This window comes from Ruditapes philippinarum, unplaced genomic scaffold, assembly GCF_026571515.1.
Source record: "Ruditapes philippinarum isolate M1 unplaced genomic scaffold, ASM2657151v2 ctg5653_1_1_1_1, whole genome shotgun sequence".
In the NCBI taxonomy this organism is placed as follows: Eukaryota; Metazoa; Mollusca; class Bivalvia; order Venerida; family Veneridae; genus Ruditapes; species Ruditapes philippinarum.
The window spans coordinates 74,888-96,950 of NW_026863775.1; the positions used below are offsets into that span (position 1 = coordinate 74,888).

General features: G+C 31.9%; 1 protein-coding gene across 1 annotated transcript; it reads right to left on the minus strand.

Annotated features, from left to right (window-relative positions):
• Positions 1-3,001: 3,001 nt before the first annotated feature.
• Positions 3,002-21,659, minus strand: LOC132723302 (protein-glutamine gamma-glutamyltransferase K-like). The gene is made up of 14 exons (XM_060707979.1): positions 21,516-21,659; positions 18,132-18,314; positions 17,504-17,622; positions 14,590-14,731; positions 13,763-13,881; positions 12,547-12,654; positions 11,842-12,019; positions 10,031-10,166; positions 9,247-9,350; positions 8,017-8,259; positions 7,347-7,625; positions 6,399-6,559; positions 4,671-4,807; positions 3,002-4,303 (listed from the first exon to the last, which is right to left on the minus strand). The coding sequence occupies exons 1-14, from the start codon at positions 21,631-21,633 to the stop codon at positions 4,147-4,149; spliced, it is 2,184 nt and encodes a 727-aa protein (XP_060563962.1). The 5' UTR covers positions 21,634-21,659; the 3' UTR covers positions 3,002-4,146.
• Positions 21,660-22,063: the final 404 nt, after the last annotated feature.

The window sequence follows — 22,063 nt, forward strand, 5'->3', positions numbered from 1 at the left end:
GATCCCCCGCTACTCCACTGAACGAATAAATGACTACAAGACTGACAAAACCAGGACATAGACACAGGATGACGGCAACGATAGAAACAAGAGAAGACCTTAACGGAACAGGAAACAAGTACCGAAAGTACAAGACCGAAGACGACGACCGATAACAGAAGGAAGAACGGAGACAAGAATTGACAACAAGCGAACAGAGACGAAGACCGCTAACAGAAGAACAGAGACAGGGACCGATAACAGAAGAACTGACAACAAGCGAACAGAGACGTCAACCGATAACAGAAAAACAGAGACAGGGACCGATAACAGAAGAACTGACAACAAGAAAACGGAGGCCACGACTGATTGCAGAAGAAAAGAGACGAGAACATATCATAGAAGAAAGGAGAAAAACGAAGACAAGAACCGATAACAGAACAGGACAGGGACCGAAAACAGAATAGCTGACAACAAAACAACAACAAAGAGAGACGGACACCGATAACATAATAACATAGACGATAACTGAATACAGAAGGATTAAAACGGGAATCGATAACATAGACGGGAACCCATGACACAAGAGTTGATAACAAGAAAACGGGCACCAGAACTGATTATAGAAGATACGGGAACCGATGAAAGAAGAAAGGAGGAAAACGAAGACAAGAACCATTAACAGGACAAGGACCGATGACATATGAACTGACAACAAGACAACGGAGACGAGGATTGATAACAGAAAAATAGACGAAGACCGATAACAGAATAACATAGACGATAACAGAGACAGACCTATGACAGAATTGACAACTAGAAAACGGTGACCAGGACTGATTACATAAGAAAAGAGACGAGAACCGATGACAGAAGAAAGGAGAAAAACGAGGACAGCGGAGACGAGGATTGATAACAGAAAAATAGAAGAGGACCGATAACAGAACATGTAACAACAAAAGACCTGAGACCAGGACCGAATACAGAAGAACTGACAACAAGAGAACTGCGTCGAGGACCAAAAACTGAAAAACAAAAGTCACGACCAATAAGAGAAGAAGACAGCAGAGAAATGCGACGAGAACCGATAACAGAAGAACGAAGACGACGACCGATAACAGAAAAACGAACACCAAAACCCAAGAGTACTCAGAGAAAGGTGCCTTTAATTAATGTATATTTTGCATGCACACGTTTTAACCCCCTCACACATACGCACGCTGTGCAAATATAAGTAGGAATCTGAGTAGCCACTCTATATGCTTGCATAGAGTGCCAGATAAAATACATGAAAGCTCTATATCTAGCAGATAGGGCAGGAAAGAGTGTAGTGTTCGCTGCGTAAATGCCTTAAAGTTTTCAGTACTATCTTTAATATTACTTCTATATTACTATTATATTGGCCTATAGAAAAATGTCTGCCATCTTGGATTTTTCGGCCATATTGGATTGTTTTGTGTTTTTTTAATTCTGTTTTGGTGTCTAATTTGTTTTTAGCTAAACATGCTTTGTGACAAATTTCAGGCTTTTCCTTTCCTTAAAAGTTTTATTTGATATATCATCCATTTATGATAAAGAAATTTGGCGGCCATTTTAGTGGTCATTTTAAATGGCCATTTCAATGGTCAAGATCAAGTTTTTCAATTTGGTATCCACCTTTATCGGATTCAGCATACCTATAATAGGTAAAATACACCGAGATACCACTTGTACTACAAAATGCCTCTAGCATCTTATAGGGAGCCAAATTCTCAAAATCAGTCTTGTCTATAAAGTAATAATGGCTTTGCAAGGTGTTTTGAGCGATGCATGTAAAATCATTTGATGCATGGTATAACTCTTATCAAATATATTACTTCTCTCATATTTGCTATAATATTTTGTAGCTTGGTAGTGACATCAGCAGAATTAGCCTGCCTGTCAATGACACGGTAATCAGCAAACAGACGACAGAAGGACTGGACATCAATAGGGAGAACCTTGGTTAAGGGTTTGCGTGTAAACTGGTATCTCCATAACTACTAAAGGGAATTGATGGAAACTTCACACACTTTTTTCTCTGTGAGTATCTTACATAATTGGCAAAAGTCCCATAACTCTGATGTGTTATTTAGCATAATTATGCCCCTTTTTCGGCTTAGAAATTCTTGGTAAAGTTTTTGCTTGTAATCTTGTATCTCCATAACTGCTGAAGGGTTTGTGCCTTTTTCTGGACAATTTTATGCATTCATAATAATAAAGCAGTGATTTACTCGATAAATCATCTTAATAACAAGCCTTTGTACCTTTTCGGACAATGATCATGTACAGAAAGTACTGTTGAACATGATATTTTGATATTAATGTGCTTTATCTGAGATACCTCCATCCAACGTTTCCTCGGGATATGAAGGACTAGCACAGTCCTTACCAAGAAATGCACTTATCCATTGTCATTTATGTTTTTTTACTTAATTTAATGTGCCACTGTTGAATCATTACATGCCATAAATATCAATAAAGTCCATAATTACCAAGCAATCTTTTTTAAAACGTTTAAGGCCAGATCATATATGGAACCGATAACTTGGATAAGAATAAGGAACATAAATCCGAGTTGATTGTCGGTCAACTGTTTTCTAAAAAATTGCATTTTATAAAGCTATTCAAGTTGGCTCATCGCGAAATGCTCTCTAGATCTTGCATGCAAATCAAGCCAAAGATATTAGCCTTTAACTCTTAGCCAGACATCATTTTATCTTTGTCTTAATATCATCCAACAATTCTTTCCAAATAGCTTGAATGATGCCTGATATCATTGACTTTTGCCTTGGTTTAAAATGTTCAAAACACTACTCTTGGTAGAATATGCAAAGAATGAAATGCTTGATATGATTGGAAGAATAAATTTGATGTTTTACAGAAAATAACTATCGACTATTTTGAATACAATGCTTTTGTCTAGACATAAACTTATATCAAATTCAATAGCTTTGAAGATTGTTTAAGTCCTTTTTTAAATATAAATGTGACTGGGTACTAGAACAACATGTTTTTCTTATATTGATAATTTATTATTATAGAATATACTTCAAACAGAAAAAAATGCAATGAAATATGGTTCTAAATGAGTATTAGTATATATTGCACTTTGGCGATAACAAATATAAAACACACCTTTGTATTCGGTACATTTACAGAGACATCAGTATTTTAAGGACATAAGACATAATTGTTAGAACAACACTGAAATACTTCTAATAAACTATTTTATATAAAGAAATAAAAACAAGTATTTATTAGTCGTCTCCTAAGTAACAACAAAATTTTATTTTATGAAATCGCCTTTGGGAAGTGGCAAACCATTTACAAATTAAAATTTCAGCTATTGCACAAAATGAATACTAGGTACCTGTAACCTTGTTCGATAAAAATATACACTTTAAGAAAACCTATCTATCTGCAGCTTTTAAAAGTCTCTAAGCTTTAAGAACTACTCGTAAGTGCAAAGATAATAGCACACCAGTCAATGTAATCTTTTTAATGAGTTAATTAAAAAAGCCCATATATATCTACACAACCTTACATTTTTCTCATCCATAGAATACGGAAAAGAAACATGTAATTATTGTATTTTTTACATTGAATCATTTTATTTTCCTTTAATAAGTAAGTGAATGTAGCAGGAATTCTTGATTTTAAAGAAGAAAACTTGCATTTTTTATACTATATACATATTCATTTAGTCTTCTCACCAATCGCTCCATTTCTCATCATGTACAGAGTAAAGCACCTAAAAGCATGATTTATAAAGGTATATCTAAACACCCATAAGAAGAAACATTCGCAGGTCAAGACTGATGAAAATATTACTAGTTCAAATTATTAGAATTCCTACCTAATCTTCACAACATACATCAGCACCATTGCCAATCATCAATTCTATCATTGCAAATTAAAATCTGACAAAACATTGGTAATTTTAGGTTCTCTTCGGAACTCAACTTTCATTTGTTTATGTAATGTATTTGAAAACATTTTATCAAAACTTGCTAAAAATCCCAACAGTACATACGTTGAAAAGTTTTTTTGAGCAAGAATTTGCACAATTACACCACAAAATATACTATCAAGTTTCAAGTAATCATCATTTGACACTATTTTTTGTACCACCGGTTGTGTATAGATCTACGTGCGATTTTCTTCAATAACATCTATTTCTATAACACCGGTGACGTCACTCAGTTGTTTACATTGCAGGTTTGCGATGATTTCCTTTCTTCCTAACCGTCTCGACTTCATTTGTACAACTTCACGGAGTTCTTCCCCCGGAGCAATGGATTTTCTAGAAAAGAAAATAATAAAAATGCGAATTTTGTTTTCAGTATGCGATCTGGCATGTCGGAAGTAAACATATGAATAAATGTAGCTGTGTCGTTCCCGTGCATTACGTACATCACGTTTGAATGTGATTTATCTAAAGAGGAATAATTATCTTGAAATTTCCCAGTTTTAAACAAACAAGCAATTTTAATACCGGTATTTCAATAAAGATAAAGCATGAAAAGATTGAAATTAATTACACTTGCACGTAAATCTCTGTGAATACATCAAACCTTCCCATTTTCTGTTCTACAATACCAGAAAATTCAAAAGTAATATGTTGCATGGTAAGGCATCACCTTTGGTTATTTACTATTCATAATTCTTACTTGATTTTGATTGCCGATGTTCTTTGCATTCCCGGTCCCTCAACATTTAACAGCGCCCCTGTAAGCGGCACACTTAATGGATTTACCAACTTTATGATCACGTCAAATGCTTTGCCGACATGAGCACTGCCTTCCGTCTAAAAGTAAAATTGTCATGTCATACATGTTATGGTAAACAACGAGATCAGCACCCATCTCCCTTAATTTTTGTATGATTTATGATCAATATAGTTTTTTTTAGACTTGTAAGACTTGCAGTTTTCAAGTAATTTTGTTATGATAATAATGCTTCAGAGGGATCAGATCACATTTTTCAGGACTTTTGTTAAAAATATTTTGTAATATATGAATGCAGTCATTGAACCAATTAGTGACATTTACATGATTTATGATATTTTCCAAATACATTGGTTTAAACATATTTATTCGATATATTTATATTTTTCATGATGAACAATTATATTTACACAATACATTTTGGGTGTTGTGTCAGAAAACTATGGGTGTCATCTCTCAATTATAACAGACTGGACATTATAAAGTTCATGGCATTATCATTCACAAAGTTCAATACATTAGTGTGGTCACATAAATATGTGTTTATTGTTCATTTGCCCAAATTAACAAAAAGACTAGTAATTAATTTATTCTGGTTTTGCTACAATCATTCTCATAGTAATTTTAGAAATTGATCAAACTTTTAAATAAAGAAGTCGTATCCTTGCTTCTGATTGAAAAAACAAAAATGAGCCTCGTCACGACATAACCAACATAATGGGTTTGCGACCAGCATGGATCCAGACCAGCCTGCGCATCCGCGCAGTCTGATCAGGATCCATACTGTTCGCTATCAGTTCTTTACTTGTTATAGGGTCTGTAAGCGAACAGCATGGATCCTGATCCTGGTCTGGATCCATGCTGGTCGCAAACCCATTATGTTGGTTTTGTCGTGGCGCGGCTCAAATGATTCAAGACGCAAACTGATTTTATTGACAATAACTTACGAATGTTCCTTATCAATACAGAATCCATAGAAATTGCTTTGCTGTAATAAAAGTTATGATTAGAAATTTTACAGTCAATTAGAAATGAGTTTCATGATCATATTGAATTGGAAAATATTCTACGGAACTTTGAATGTTGACTACTGTTTTTATACACAGGCTTCGTTTCTTCTGATGCAGTTTTATTTAGTTCTGTTCATTTCACATTCTTTGGTTTTCGTGTTTTTTGTTGTTTCATTTTCAATAATGCGGGAGGGGGTGGAGCGGGTAAAAGGTATACGCATTTTAGTTTATCCAATTTCAGTATTATTTTATTTCAGTTTCATTTCAATTCATCTCACGTGTTACCTATAATGTTTTGCTATGTCATAATTGCTGTAACGTTTGTTATAGATTAAGAATCATCTACATTCTCTGGATCGTTTTTTTCTTGTTAATGAATAAGCGACCATGCCCTTAAATACAAAATCAGTTTGATTTCGTTCAAATAATGTTATTATGCTCTTTTTTAAAACTACTCTCATCGACAATTTATACAGACTTATGCCTGCAGCTAAAAAGACAGCTATAAGACTCCAAAACATCTTTTTAACAAACAATTGTTCGGCCAAGATAATGTAACAGTGATTTGGTTTCCAAAAAATAACAAATAGTATCCACATTTTTGATCATACATTTTTGTGATTCAGGTATTTAATAATGTAAATGATTCTAAACTTGATACCTTCAATTCTATATGGGGTTTCTCTATCCAAACCGGCTCTTCGTAAATGTATCGCTGCCCTGTCTCTTTTACATGTGTCATTGCATATAAGTTAAGGTGGCTATCTGAATCAACACTTCCTATATAATCCACACACTTCAATTGTAATGTAACTTCAGTCTCTGTAATAAGAAACAAAACAACTATATCTAGTAAATAAGAACAGTACTTTAATTGCTTACATGTGCTGTCACTAGGACAGGGTGCTCAATACTCTCAATGCTTGATAGTAAAACAAGAGCTTGGATAATGTTAAAGTTCAAGAAGGCAATACTTCTGTCTAAATCCATTATAGAGTTATGTGCCTATGACAGTGACTTTCTAATATACTCTCAAATTAGTTTGTGAATTACAATCCATTCCAATCAGTAGTTTTAAAGATACCACTTTGCACGTCAAAACTTAAACAAAGTGTGACGGCGATGGGGTTGCCGACGCATGGGTGAGTTCAATAGCTCTCGAATAGTCAGGACATTTTTACTGAAAGTATATCTGGCCTATGAAATATTTCATGAATTATGTACACAAACGCAACGTCCATCCGAGTAAGACAAATTGTTAATTCTATGAAGAATATATTACACATTTGAGATATTCTAAGTTTTTACAATGCAATGCTTTGCGTGTTCTTTTGTGTGCAAACTATGGGAAAATGTACAAATGATTTTATTAATTTTTTCAAATCCCGCTGATATCGGGGTAACGACTGTTTCAGCATATCTTTAAACAATAATTATAACTGTATAGTGAGTGTATGAGTCAAAATATTTGTACATTTGTCACAATGTGCATTATTTAGAACAACTTTCAGAAGTTTTTATTTCTTTTCAAAATAAAAATTTGAAGACTTGTTGATACAAATATTGTAACAAAATACATCTATTTTACAGGAGTGAAATGCAAATATACCTGCATCAGGTTCTAACACTGTTGTTGAATATGCATCCTTCAATTCAGTAGTTTGAATTCCAGTATATCTACATGACAATGCAGTTAAATGTACATCAACTGTTCGAGATTCCGTGCTTGTGTTCTTTATTTTCATGACAGTGCTAAAATCTCCACAGCGCTTCATGTCGCATGTTAAGTAAAATTCAACATCAACTGAGCTTGGTTCTTCTATATTTGTCTTTCTTCTAGAGCTCAATTTTCTTGCAAGCTCGGCTGTGACACGCTTTTCATCACTGTCTACAATTATTTATGAATTCAGAAATATTAGAGGAAACCAGTTGTACATCAAAATGTGTGTTATTTTGGTCAGGATAAATTTCTAAATGAATTTACTGTAGCAGATTATTAACAACAGCTCTAAACGGAAATGGTCATACACATGCAGAAATAATAATGTCATAAACATATACATTGTACATATACTAATATTTTGCGATTAGGACTGAAATGAATCTTCTGATCATAAAATATTGTTTGGTGAATTGATTTGTAATAGATTAAATAGGTTAAATAAACTACAATTTACTGACAAATCAATGTTTAACATAATAAAATTTATAAGTATAACATTTTTTTTTTAAAACAAATACTTTAAAATATCCGTTTTTTATTAATATATGATAAATACCTTCGTTGAACTTATATGCATTTGTGAGATCTTCCCTTGAAATTGTACCAACAGCTTTAGTACTGATGAATTTGCCCATTATAGTTTCCTCTATTGCAACAGGTGTCATGTTTCCCTCTTGGTCAACGGTCCAGTGAACTCTGTCGCCATTAACCTCCGCAAACAAAAACTTTGTGTCATAACCATAAAAAATTTCACCGTGTCTAACGGCCTTCACTGGCGCCGGACCGCACGTAAACACTCCTGTTATAAGAAGTTATCGATAGTGTTATACAAAATAAAGAAAGATACATTCATTATATTACAGTTTTAAACATACAAAGTAATTGAAGAGGAAAACATTATTAGAATCGAACCGATTTAAATGTAGGAGCAGGCTATGAACAAATGTTAACACATATATATTCCAAGACACACTAGGACAACGAACGTGTGTGTATATATTTCTTTGAAACAACCACCGCAGTTCAAAATATTAAACCATGCAAGAAATAAAAACTGACGTACCATCAAGATGCCCTTCAAGAATCGAGTCAATAAAAATGTACAAAAATATACAGAAAATTGAAGAAGAAAACATGTGGTAAAAAGCAATAGCAACAATGAGAATGATTTAAGCAAAATATTTTTTTTATATAAAACTATTGGAAACATATGACCAAAATCTAAACAAAGGAATGTTCTCAAAATTATACTTTAACATCCAAAATAAACCGAATTTATCCAACAAGCAATATCTACATTAACATCCAAAATAATCCGAATTTATCCAACAAGCAATATCTACTTCATTAGCTTAATTGGAATTTCTACAATGTACTAGTATATACCTGATTTCTATACGTTAATGAGTTACGTTTGCAAGTAAATAAATACCTTTATTACATCATTTATGTTTAACAAAATACATAATATGTATGTCTCAAAAATCGCACCTTCATAATCATGATATAAATAGCCATACAAATTAAAAAAACTCCTGTGACAAAAACTAATTTAATTATTCTGTTTCAATAAGTTATCTATAATGTTTTTCTGATATTCTTTGCTTTATAAATATTCCCGGAGCACATTTCTATTTTGAAATATGAACGCTTTACCAATTGCTCCTCAAACTGTGGTAAAACTATAAAAAAAAATAGTTTTTATGCATATTTGAATACTTGAACATAAATATAATATTAAACTACCATGGCGTCGTGATATGATATGAACGGACAAATAATTCACCTTCAAGACATTCCTGTGGAGTGGGGTCGTATGCTTGCCAGCCATCATATCCTGGGGGTAAATCTGGTCGCTTGCACCATGATTCATTCCATACATGAAAATCCCTAGGGAAAACGAAAATTGTACACAAACGGGAAAATATTGCACGAGAAACAATTTATAGTTTGTTGGTATTTGAAATATACATTAATAAATGCAATGCTATTTGGCTCATGATTCAAAGCAAATGCCAAATTTAACAAAATCGAATGGCTTTTCACAAAATAAACAATGGATAAACAGAAATGCATTTAAATACTGAAAATGATGTTGATCATATGTTTGCACAGGGCAATGCAATTTAGATCAAACAAGAATTCCAAACCACCAGATGTAAACGATCCCACGACAAAACAAGATAAATAATTATCTAGAATTGAAAAATGCAGATCTATACTGAATTTATCCCAATCATTTCTAACATACGGTGAGACGTAAAACATTTTGCATATTTTTCTGACATAGTATATATATATAAGTTTTCAATTGTAAGCGAGCATATGGTTAAATGATAACAATTCTATTTTTAGAATTCAATCTTTATTTACTCCTAAACAACATTGTAATGATATGAAACATTTATATATACCAACCATATGCTTTATGTCCCTTTATCTATTTATACTTAATCAACAATGTAATTGGCACGAAAATAAAGCAGACTGCTTTTCATGGCAATTGCAGTATTGAAGATTAAGATATGCATTAATCTTTCTATTTCTGAAATATATTTCAAGGGAATTACCAGATTGTATCACTCATAGACGTCTTTGGTTTGCCGTCCATAGACCAATGAGAGTCCATTGGAGAACTGTAGTCGCTGTCATGTGCTGCTTTAAACACTGTGACACACCTTGTTGGTATGCCAAGAGCTCGGAATACTATAATCAAATGAAATAATAATCGAATAGTTATCAAATAATTGTACACGAATGTATAGTAAGAACAGATGGTTAATGAAATAAAAATAAAACGATTGAATGCTTGTCGGGCAGGTCGTTTATTTCTGTTTTTGTGAGGAATGAAGTTTATAATTGCTTTGTTATTGTTTATCTGCACTTTTCCTGGCATTATGTCTGTATTTCGCTTTTCGCTAGCTGATAGTTTAGAAACTATTTTGCTATATTTGATATCTTCAAAATTTATAGTAAATGTTGTAAACTAGTTGCTAATGATGGTTCATTAATTGTTATTACACTTACATTCCTTTTTAAAGAACATGAATTATTGAAATTTGAGCAATGTATTTTTGTTCTAAACAATAATAAAATGCTTCATTGTCATTAAATGTAAAAAAAAATATTTTTTATTAAACGCTTCAGAATGTCCTAATTCTTGATCCCTTTGAATAAACTCAAACTGCAATTTGCAACTAAACTACGCATTTTTTACGGAAGTCTTTCTTTTATTCTTCGTAATTTCGACGTCGATTATTCCGTCGTAAAATTAATTGTAATAGAAATATTAACCTGAATCAATAGACTTATTAATCTGGAACTATGCTGAAAACTTATAATTTGTGATTTTGAAAAGTTAATTTTTGATAATTTGATAATGATTGGTCTACATTTTTGCTTATTTCCCTCTCTTGAATACTCAAATGTAAAGCATGGCTATACCATGGCATTGTTTTCATGGAAACTTTGTCTCATAAAAACTTGATAATTCTTGATGAATGAGCTGTACGCAAAAATGTTTAATCCAAGTACATGTACTATAAAAAAAAACTATCATTGATTATAAAGTTAATGTTTTTTTAAGACAGGTTGTTTTTTATAATAAAAAAACAGGTATCTAGAAAAATGACTCTTACTCTTATTCTTATTCCTCAATTTTGGAACTTTGAAAATTATTGTTGATTTATTTCATCAAGTAATGTTTAAAGCGTTAGAGAAATAAGATAAATTAAAAAAATATATAATCAGTACCTGGACCTATTTGATTTTAGCAATCAGGAAATTAATAGAGATTAAGGCTATTTTATAAGTTAAGTGGAGACAATTTTAGTTTCTTCAAACATAATTATATTTTTAAGAGCGTGTGATCAGCAAAAAGCAAGAAGAGTAGGACAAGATGCTGTACAATTTTCTTTTCATTCCGTTCCTAAAGTTTTAATCAAAGTGCAATTAAGTTAACGGCACATTTTTTGAATCAGCCATCAAAAAAACAACAAAAAAAAGACTATGCGTGAAATGAATTTGGACAGATATTTAGTCTCTGGGCATAAATATTTATCTTATTTATCTTATTATACTGGATTTTGAATTAGGTGATTATCTTTTTCGGCATTTTTGCGTCAACTTGATGCTGATTATCATCGATATTCTTCCGACACCTTTAATTATCTCGGTAAGAATCTGAAAATGCATAGACTGGCTGTCAAGCAATTGATGTTTGGGATGAATAATATGTATGAGTATTAGTTTATTTTAGACCAGTTTAATATATTATACTGTACGCTTAAAAGGAAATGTGAAAGTAAACCAAAACCCGTCTCTTGTAATTGACAATTGTGGTTTCGTAAATATGAATAATAAAATACATAACAATACATACCCGTGGTTGCTACAGCAGCGAATGTCCAACATTGTCCGTATTTAACACCTTTCCGTTTCTTTAGAAATTCTTCGAGAATAGCAGCACTACCATTCCATGCATGTGGTGCCACACCGTCATCATACTTGCCTGACCAGTTACCTACCAAAACTCCACCGTCTCTCTCATTAGTGTTGAACTGCAATGAAACAGTATGGGTCCATTATGGTTAAATTTGACTAGCAAATGAGAATATTTTACTTTAATATCAGTTTTTCCCCCACATTTTTTTTAATTAGCTTCTTTAACTTCCTTTGTCTTTAGTATAATCTAATTTCTTTATGTTGTGTTCAAATTTCGTGTTTAGTTGTAGTAGTATTTACCATATGAAAATACGAGACATGCTGTATTGTATTTTCTGAATGTATAGATTTGCTCGGACAAGTTGTAAGTTAGCAAGATCTTATTGCCCATATACTAGCTTCGAATATATCTAAATAAAGAGCATTTCTACAACTGTAAATATTCAAATATTATTCTCAAATATTATCCGTGCAGTCTGACTATTTCTGGCTGAATATTATTTTGATATCCACAAAATAGATAAAAGACAGTTCATAAATGAAGATTGGACACATCCAATTCAGAAATTTAGCAGTTTTTTGGTCAAACAGAGGGTACAAAGGCAAGGAAACGATACCAACATTAATTAAGAATAATACATACAACTCTACTAAGAGCCCGAAGAACGAATACAGAATTGCCTCTAGCCTGATCTCCAAGTTCAGATTTCTCCATGATCGCAATAGCCGCTACAAGACTCACATCGTCAAACTGAAACAGAATTTTGGCAACTAGTTAACTTTGTACGACCTTCTTCCCTCTAACTGTACATCTTTATTACATGTAATGTAATATTTGAAAAGGAATGTTAGCAATGATCTTTAAGTGATGCCATTTTGATATAACTCTCATCAATTTTTGTACAAGTACGTTTTTTTATTCCTTACTTAAAACTTACTTAATTTCTTTAGCAAAATAAATTATACTAATTGCAAGGAAAGAAAAAGCAAACTTATTCATTGATCGGCCATTTACATAAGACAAAAATATATAGTAATTCTAGGGATTTTTGTAAAAGTACTATGTGTAGTACTATTGCGTTTGTTCTGTTTGTTTTGTTTTATATTTGTTGTTGAGTTGTTAACTTGTAGGTTCGATACCCGCCTGGGACTTGGATTCCTTAGCGTGATGAAGCTTTCAAAAGGCTTATGAAAGTTTGGCGATAAAACACATGTGCCCGCTCATGCATCGTGCCTAGAACAATGCATGGATGATAACCTGACATCTTGATGCACCAGTAAAGCTGGGAAGTCTTTTTATGAACTTTACAATGTCAGTGTGACATAAAATCGAAAAAAAACAAACAAACCAAACACATAAATGTGTTGTTGTTGTCGTTGCTCTACTTGTACTTTCCTATCTGTGTCAGTAAATGTTTGGTAATGATGACTGATTATTGAAGAGCATCCACTCTCAATGTGTCGGACGATCGATTGATATAATAAGGTTAAGTCATTATGTAAATATTTCTTGTTATACATGTATAGCGATACGAACAATTAGTAATCACAATGGTATTTAATATTACGTCATGGTTTCTCCCATCTGTATCAATAGTAATATTCTAGCAATGTATTATGAATTCTTATAGATACATGAAATCGTGATTTTCAACAAAGGAAGATAATATGCTTGGGAAGCCATATATTTTTCGTGTTTCCCCAATGAAGATGGTTGTAAACCACTAATTGTAACGATGTAACGATTGCTATTTAATCATTGGCTGTAAAAAGCACAAATATAACAATTATTTTGCATAATGTTAATGGTAATGTAACAATTAGAGTCTAACATCATTTTTAGCACATCGTTAGATTACCTGGCTAAAATTCCACGGCCTTACACAAAATTTTCCGACAGTGCCTAACCAAATACGTCCTGTTTCACCGAGGACATATTCTTGTCGCTGAGATTCTTCTTCAAGAAATACTTGATCGTCTGAAACAAGAACATTTTATGACAGAATTACAATAACCATGCATACTACATAACATCTATTTGCTATATTTCTTGTTTAGTCATTCGAAAGTAAGAAACGAAATAAAGTTCTATTGAACACTTAAATAAACAATATCATTTAGAGTATTTAACACAATAAACAGAATAACTGACCTATATGTTACTATTGTATTGATCATTTACGCTCACCATGATTTGAAAACAAAAAAAATACACATATGCACTTGTTACATTGACTCAAAAACTTTGAACTGTTTTTAGTGATATTAAAAGAATTCAAATTCAATCGTAGGATGTTTGAACAGAATAATGGTTTCTAACAAAAAATGATATCCAGCAGATAATTTATTTGGTTAAAACTGGTCAAAAACAAACCCTTTCCCTGCTAATCAGATTGGCAAGTCAAACTTCCTGCATTACTTATAAAGCATGTTTGCACATTAATTTTATAGTTGATAGCAATGAATTATTTCTTTCTCATTTCACACTGTTAGATAAGTTAAAAACATCCGATCATTCATTTTCAGGAAATTAGCAGGAAACCTGCGGAAAACATTAATTGGTAAATGTTACCTGACGTTAGACAGACGAAACAAAATACCAGATACAATTCTTTTGTTTGATCACATTTTTGTTCAAGAACGCAACATGCTCTGGAAAGTCAAATTATATTGTGTGTCAAATTACCTTGGCACCATGGGTTAAACAGAATATAGATATCATCTGGTTGGGCATATCTGTACTTTTCCTGATCTCCTTGGTCAGTTTTGTGCGTTGTTTCTATAAATAGATTGTACCGACCAACAATAGCATCCGGTGAGGTGCTTACCTAATACAAGAGATTTGATTAAATAATATATATATTTGGAAAAAAAACAACAAAAAAGTGTTATTTCAAGCATAGGGCATAATGTCCAAAAAGTATTGGAAATTGCATATAAGCATGCGAGAGAAATATTTGCAAATTTTAAAAAAAAAATATATATTTAATTCTTTCGAGATGCACTATGTTGCTCTTTTGTCATACAAAACTGGATTGATTAACATGTACTACATGTAATGATTAAAAATATACATTGGATATTGATAAACATCTTTTGTGTTGATAAAATATTGAGAACAGAACGGGAAGTCTTAGATATTTAAATGATATATATGTTTTTAGTGATTGTTCTTATGCATCACCTAATAGTTGATCTTATTATTGACCTGTAATTTCAATACCTTGCCGATATTGGAAAATACTTAAATGGGAAAGCAATCAAAAAGATTGCTTGGTAGAGGCATGACACAGTTCTGTGATATTTTCCAGGCTAATTAATGATAAACAAACGAGAGTACTATAAGAAAATAGCTTAACGATTGACGCTAAACAGTTTGGGTTAATTAGGTAAGTGATAGTAACGAGCAAGTATATAGGCAAAAGCTTGTCACGAGTCAAGTCTGGTTAGAGAAGTAGGTGATATCAAACAAATTGGTGCCGATCTACATGTATAAACAGTGTCATATGTTAGTAAGATTTCACGTGCTTGTAGCTAATTAAACGCTAGTAAAATATAACACGTGTATTTTGCAATAGAAGATTAAAATTATACACATATTGCTTGTAATGAACAATTAACAGAATTTTTGTTTTTTAAACGGTAAATATCAGGTGTTTAGAAAGTAACGTTTTTGAATACAAGAGGGCCATGATGGCCCTGAGGTCGCTCACCTGTATATAGGCCCCCGAAGCGGGGCCAGTTTAAACCCCAGGGCTTTTATTTGAACAAACTTGGAATTAAGACACCCATTAGAAGACGTTTCATGATGTTAAGTTTTTTCTTTACACATATAAGGAAAAACAATGACCTTCTCTCCCCCCCCCCGGCAGAATTAATTTTAACCCAAGGGCTTTTATTTGAACAAACTTGGTAGAAACCCATAAGAAGATGTTTCATGCTAAACATCTAAGCTCTAGCTCAATGGGTTTTTTAAAAGAAGATTTTTTAAGTTTTTACTATACACATATAGTTAAAAACAATGACATCCCTGGGCGGGGCCCGTTTTGACCCAAGGCTTTTATTTGAACAACTTTGTAGACACTTATTAGAAGATGTTTCATGCTTAATATCTAACTCTAGCTATTTGGGTTATTTCAAAGAAGATTTTTTAAGTTTTTTGCTATACACTTATAAGGAAATCAAAATGACCCCCGGGACGGGGCCAATTTTAACCCCAGGGCTTTTAATTTGAACAAACTTTGTAGACACTCACTAGAAGATGTTTCATGCTTAATATCTAAACTCTAGCTATTTGGAATTTTTTCAAAGAGGTTTTTTAAGTTTTTGCTAAACACATATAAGGAAAATCAATGACCCCCGGGGCAGGACCAATTTTGACCCCAGGGCTTTTATTTGAACAAACTTAGTAGACACCCATTAGAACATGTTTCATGCTAAATATCTTAGCTCTAGCTCTTTAAGTTCTTTAAAAGCAGATTTTTTAAGTTTTTACTATATGCATATAGGGAAATTCAATGACCCCCCTGGTGCAGGGCCAATTTTGACCCCAGGGCTTTTATTTGAACAAACTTGGTAGACACTCACTAGAAGATGTTTCATGCTAAATATCTTAGCTCTAGCTCTTTGGGTTCTTTAAAAGAAGATTTTTTAAGTTATACTATATGCATATAGGGAAAATCAATGACCCCCTGGGACGGGGCCAATTTTAAACCCAGGGCTTTTATTTGAACAAACTTGGTAGACACTCATTAGAAAATGTTTCATGCCAAATATCTAAGCTCTAGCTCTTTGGGTTCTTTAAAAGTAGATATTTAAAGTTTTTTCTTTCGGTTGCCATGGCAACCAGAGTTCTGCATGGAACTAAATTGAAATTGGCTTAGTGGTTTATGAGGAGATGTCATTTGAAGCAAAAGTTTACGGACGGACGGACGGACGGATGACGGACGGACGCCGGACGAAAAGCGATCACAAAAGCTCACCCTGTCACTTTGTGACAGGTGAGCTAAAAACAGGTAAGAGTAAAGTTTTAAATGATATGAAACACCAAATATTACAATTCGTACTTTTTATTACAGAGCGAGAACAATGACGCGTGAACATATCATAAAACATTTATATTAGTTATAAATAATTCCATTTTAATTGTTTAACTTCAATAATGTATATCATTGAAATAAAATTAACATGTAGGCAATCTCCAGATGACCTCTCAGTATATTTTATGAGTCAAACTTTTATATAATAAACTATAGAAAACGGAATAAAATCTTGTTTACTGACTATTCCAGGTTATAGCCAACATTTAATTTAGGTATATTCTTCAATCTTTGTGTAATGGGTACATAATTAGCTGCCTTCTCATATAAACAAACATTCTAAACATCCTCAAGTGGGTCGTGTAATATAACAGCCTTCAAATTATTTTGTTTCAATTATGTTATTTGGACTAAAAGTGATCGTTTTGTTTCATGTGACTTGTTGTACATTACATATAGTTTAACCTAATTATATAAGTCATATACGTGGGGATTTATGGCTCAAAGAGCACATTAAGCACAGAATATATATCATAATACTTCAAGTAATGTTTTTGTTACCTTAAGGTGCACTTGTTTGTCCTCTACTCTTACAAGTTGGTAACCCCATGATTTATCATCCAGCACTTTCTTCCTGTGTACTGCAACCACTGTTCCCTTACTTTGTAAGGGTTGTCGTCCTTTAACAAACATTGACACTTTATAGACTAAGTTTCACATTAGTTTATACAAAATTTATTTTAGTTTGAAGCTAAAGGCTTATTGAAACACTTTCAAATCAGTTCCTGTAACCAACCAGTACTTAGTAATCAATGTGAAGTTTCTTGCTCTAGAAAACAACGGCTTGTCCCTGACAGGGTTTGAACAAACGCAGTCAGGAATCCTTAGATGCGTTAACCACTCGCGTTATCCACTTGTCGCCACTTACATGTATATGTTTTACATTGAGTTATAATAAAAAAAAGGTCGGAATGAAATTGCAAAATTGCAAAAGAATGAAAAACAACGTAATTATTACACAACATCATTCTAAAGTAGTTGGCTAAATGACTTGGTCAAAACTTGGTAAAAAAGAATTGTAATGAAATAAAATAAAATTGCTATTTTAATGGCGTGCATCGCCACTCACGTATCACGTACTACAATGATTTGTAAAATTTCATAAAAATGGTTGAAGGTTTTAAAGTACCTGTTACAAATTTAAGAACTAGTTCATCTTGTTGACAGGAGAATGTTCTTTCGAATGTAATGCTGATGTCAAACATTTGACCGCGTCTGATGATAAGGTTGGGTATCTCATATTCACTAGTTTTATGTGCCTGTCTGTTCTTCCAACGTAAGAAATCAACTGATTTAGGTTTCAATTGTCCTTCTGAAAAATAGATATAATATGCTTAATATACAGTATATAATTCTTTGCTTTCATACTAGAAATAAACTTATTTGTATTTCAGCTATACGGCTGTCGAAATAAATATAGTTTGGTTTGTACCATGATAATCTTATAAAGATAATCCTTCCCACTTGATATAAGTTACTGTGTTGCAACATGGAAAATGATAAAAATGGCAAATCGCATATGCTCATTTTCATTATTTGTGCATGCGTTTTTATTTTAAGATTGATAAACTTGTACAACTGAAACGTTGAATATCAGAAGCATCTTTTATTAGCTTTCCGTGAGAATGTAAATTACACGGGTTATTTTATGTAAGTATTTAAGCATCTTAAAAATCACCTTCACAGTTTAGTTGACATAAGCAAATCGGCTTAGATTTTTGAAAATACTTTTCCTTGTAGATTATGGACAATAGAAGGATAAGATCTGTTTAATGGTTATTACATAGTTAAACACTATGATTGATTTCTTCACAGCTGTTTAAAACTTTGCTCACTTATATTCCTTCAGATTGATTCTAAATCAAAAACACTTTGTATCGACCTTTAAAGGAAAAACTTGTTTTGATTAGTAAAAAAGGAACAATATGACAAAATAATAAAGTTTGCATCAACCTTTTTCCAATGACTCAAGAGCAGATAGATTCTTACTAGTACATTAGATAATACCTTAATAAATGAAACATTTGACATAACATGATATCTATTGTAAAAGCGAAATAAATTATAAAAACGTTCTAAACCTGAAAGGGAAAGAAAGAAAAAATTTGCAACCAGTATAAAGCCAGGAGAGCCATATGACCAAATAACACTGTTGGCTGCTTAATGAAGTCCATAAAATTTTCATAAGACAGTTTGTCTTCCATTCTAATCCTATTGGGTAAGAATATTAAATATGTAAATATAGTATGTTTAAATTAATTATTGAAAGCACTAAAACTTTAGATTAACAGCTTAAACTTTAAAATTGGGCATATCCATTTAACAAACTTAACAAGTTAGTTGTTAAGTTTTTTTTTTCATTTTTTATATAAAATTAATTGAGAAATTAGTGTAGGAGGAAAACTGCAGAATTAATGCAATTTAACCCCAAGGTACTGACGGGATGGATAATTGTTTAAAAGAAGAATGCAAGCAAGTCTGGATTACCTCAAATCAAGTGTTCAATGGTATGCACGTAAAAACTTGTGATGTTTACAGTATAAGCACCTGGCAAATTGAAACAAGCGAGGAATTTTCAACATCATTAGATAAAGTCGATGTTCCTAATTTATTAAGATACATCTTTTCATTTTCTTCCACGCAAGTTCACCGGATAAAAATATTTTTAATATTTTTTTCTGCTTCGGAAAGAAAGGAAACCACATAAAACAGAAACGCAACTTACTTCATAATTATAATCTGTACTCTATCATTAATTTATACAACAATTATGACATTTTGTTTGAGGTACTTCCAGAAATACAAATAAACTACAAGAAAATTGTTTTTGGCTTTTGTAATGGTATAAGACTAATGGAAAAGACAAACAGAGGAATATGTATATATTCTTCGTTTAAATGCACTCCTTGCAAAACATAAAATTAGCATATTATCATAAAATAGTGTTGTAACACCATTCACTATTTTCTGCATTTTCTTAATTGACATTTTGAATTCTTTAAGATATTCAATTCTCTAGTCCTTGAAATAAAAATATTAAAGTTCTGAAAACTGCTTACCGTTACATATTCATGTCTATTTTTAACATTTCATGGGCAGTTTTTTTTTATATTTTAATGACAATGACAATATTAACGTCTTTTGACGTCATTCGAAAAATGACGTTAAAGGTTGTTTTCTCATGCCGGCGTCTACGTACATGACTTGTCTATATTTCGTTCACCACTAATTATTATGTTTATTAAATATATGTAAATGGCTAATATTCCATTTTGTTGATATAGTAGCGTCATTTTCAATGAAAACTATCAGATAAAACGTGCAAAATCTATTCTTCACTTTTCTGTTTCTTAGAATGAGGAATAACTTTATTAATATTTTTTTTCTCGAGAACGTTTTTTTTACATTAGGCTGGAATATTGTTAACATACTTTTTTATTGAATGTATTAAAATTAGTAAAAAATATACGAAACTTTTAAATACAAGTTTTATTGTCTCGTGTTGTGCAAATGTGTTCACGACCCTTTTGTCAATTTTCTACTGCAAATCTAATAAAATGCATTAGCAATGTAAGCTGAAACTTTGATAATTCGTTTATTAATTTAAACCACAAGAAAAATAAAATGGCATAATAGCAAGTCTCGTTTCTGATTTCATTTCAGTGGTATGGACTTAGAGGTTATACTGCTGGTATACAATCAATATGAACTAGCCTCTAGCAGCTGATTGTCATTAATTTTCCATTTAAACGGGATTCAATAAAAGATTGACATGGCATGACAAACTGCAAGACATCAGCGCATTTATAGTTTTATCAATTGTGACAACATGTATTTTATATTCATTTTGAGGTTATTGTAACTGACATAAAAAAACATTTTATAGTTGATTCTTCGGAGCTTTTGTTATCAATACAGGTGTCCATTTATTGATCTTAAATTCGACTGATTGTTTTTAGTATTTTTATATTTGCAATGTTATCGTCTAAGTTTGCAATCAATAATCGTAAATGGAAATATAGGAAGTGAAACAGATGATGTTGCTGATTAAATACAGCGACATTTGTCATTAAAGTTTGATGGGCCTTTTTGTTTCTGAAGAAGATATTTTGTCAGTCATTTTTGTACTTCGCAATCAAAATAAATTCAGAAACTTCACAAAATAATTAAAAAAATACATATATCATGCGTTTATTTATTTAGTTAGTTAGTTTTGGTTACAAACATTTTACATTCGACTAGGCAATGTTAATATGACTGAAAATGGTCAAAAACAAAACGTTTGAAACCATATACAAGTAAATTTCATAATTTTAAAATGTGTACAGTTCCTAACTGATGTTATGATAAGAAAGTGATATATTTAAAATATTATTTGCGCAGAAAGCACGTGATAAAAAATCTACATTTCATATATGTTCTATTACATGCATTTACTAAACCTTTACAAGTTTACGTATTAGATAGAACACTTCTTTATTGCATACATATTTAACATTAAATAACAACAAACCTTTGGTATGAAAAACTGTTGATATACATCCGGTAGAAAGTTTTGTAAATTCTTTATTCACACCGTAAATTCCGTCAAATTGCTGTTTCCTACTTTCTATCTTTTTCTTTTTGAACATATTTCCAGAATGATTATCGAAGTATTTCAACAAGAAGCGCACATACTTTTTACACAGATATGTTTACAGGAATGTAGTCATCACTATAAAATACTGAAGATGCAAATTGAAGAAAAATGTTTAAGAAATACCGTGACGTGACAGGAACTATTCCATTTGCTTTAGTTGTGTAGCGTAGGTTATTATTTGAGGTTATTTTGTTTGGCTAGGAGTCGTAAACCTATTAGCATTGTTATAAACACAATGAACTGTTCTCTCTTAAATGTCTGTCTATATTTCGTTTACCACTATATATTTATATGTTATCTCTAGCAATTTGATGGAACTGGTTTCCAGAGGATTGGAAATAGTTAAATCAATTACTTACGACATCTAATTACAACTAACGACACAATGTTGAGCGTTGTCTAAGTATCTGTAAATGTTCTCA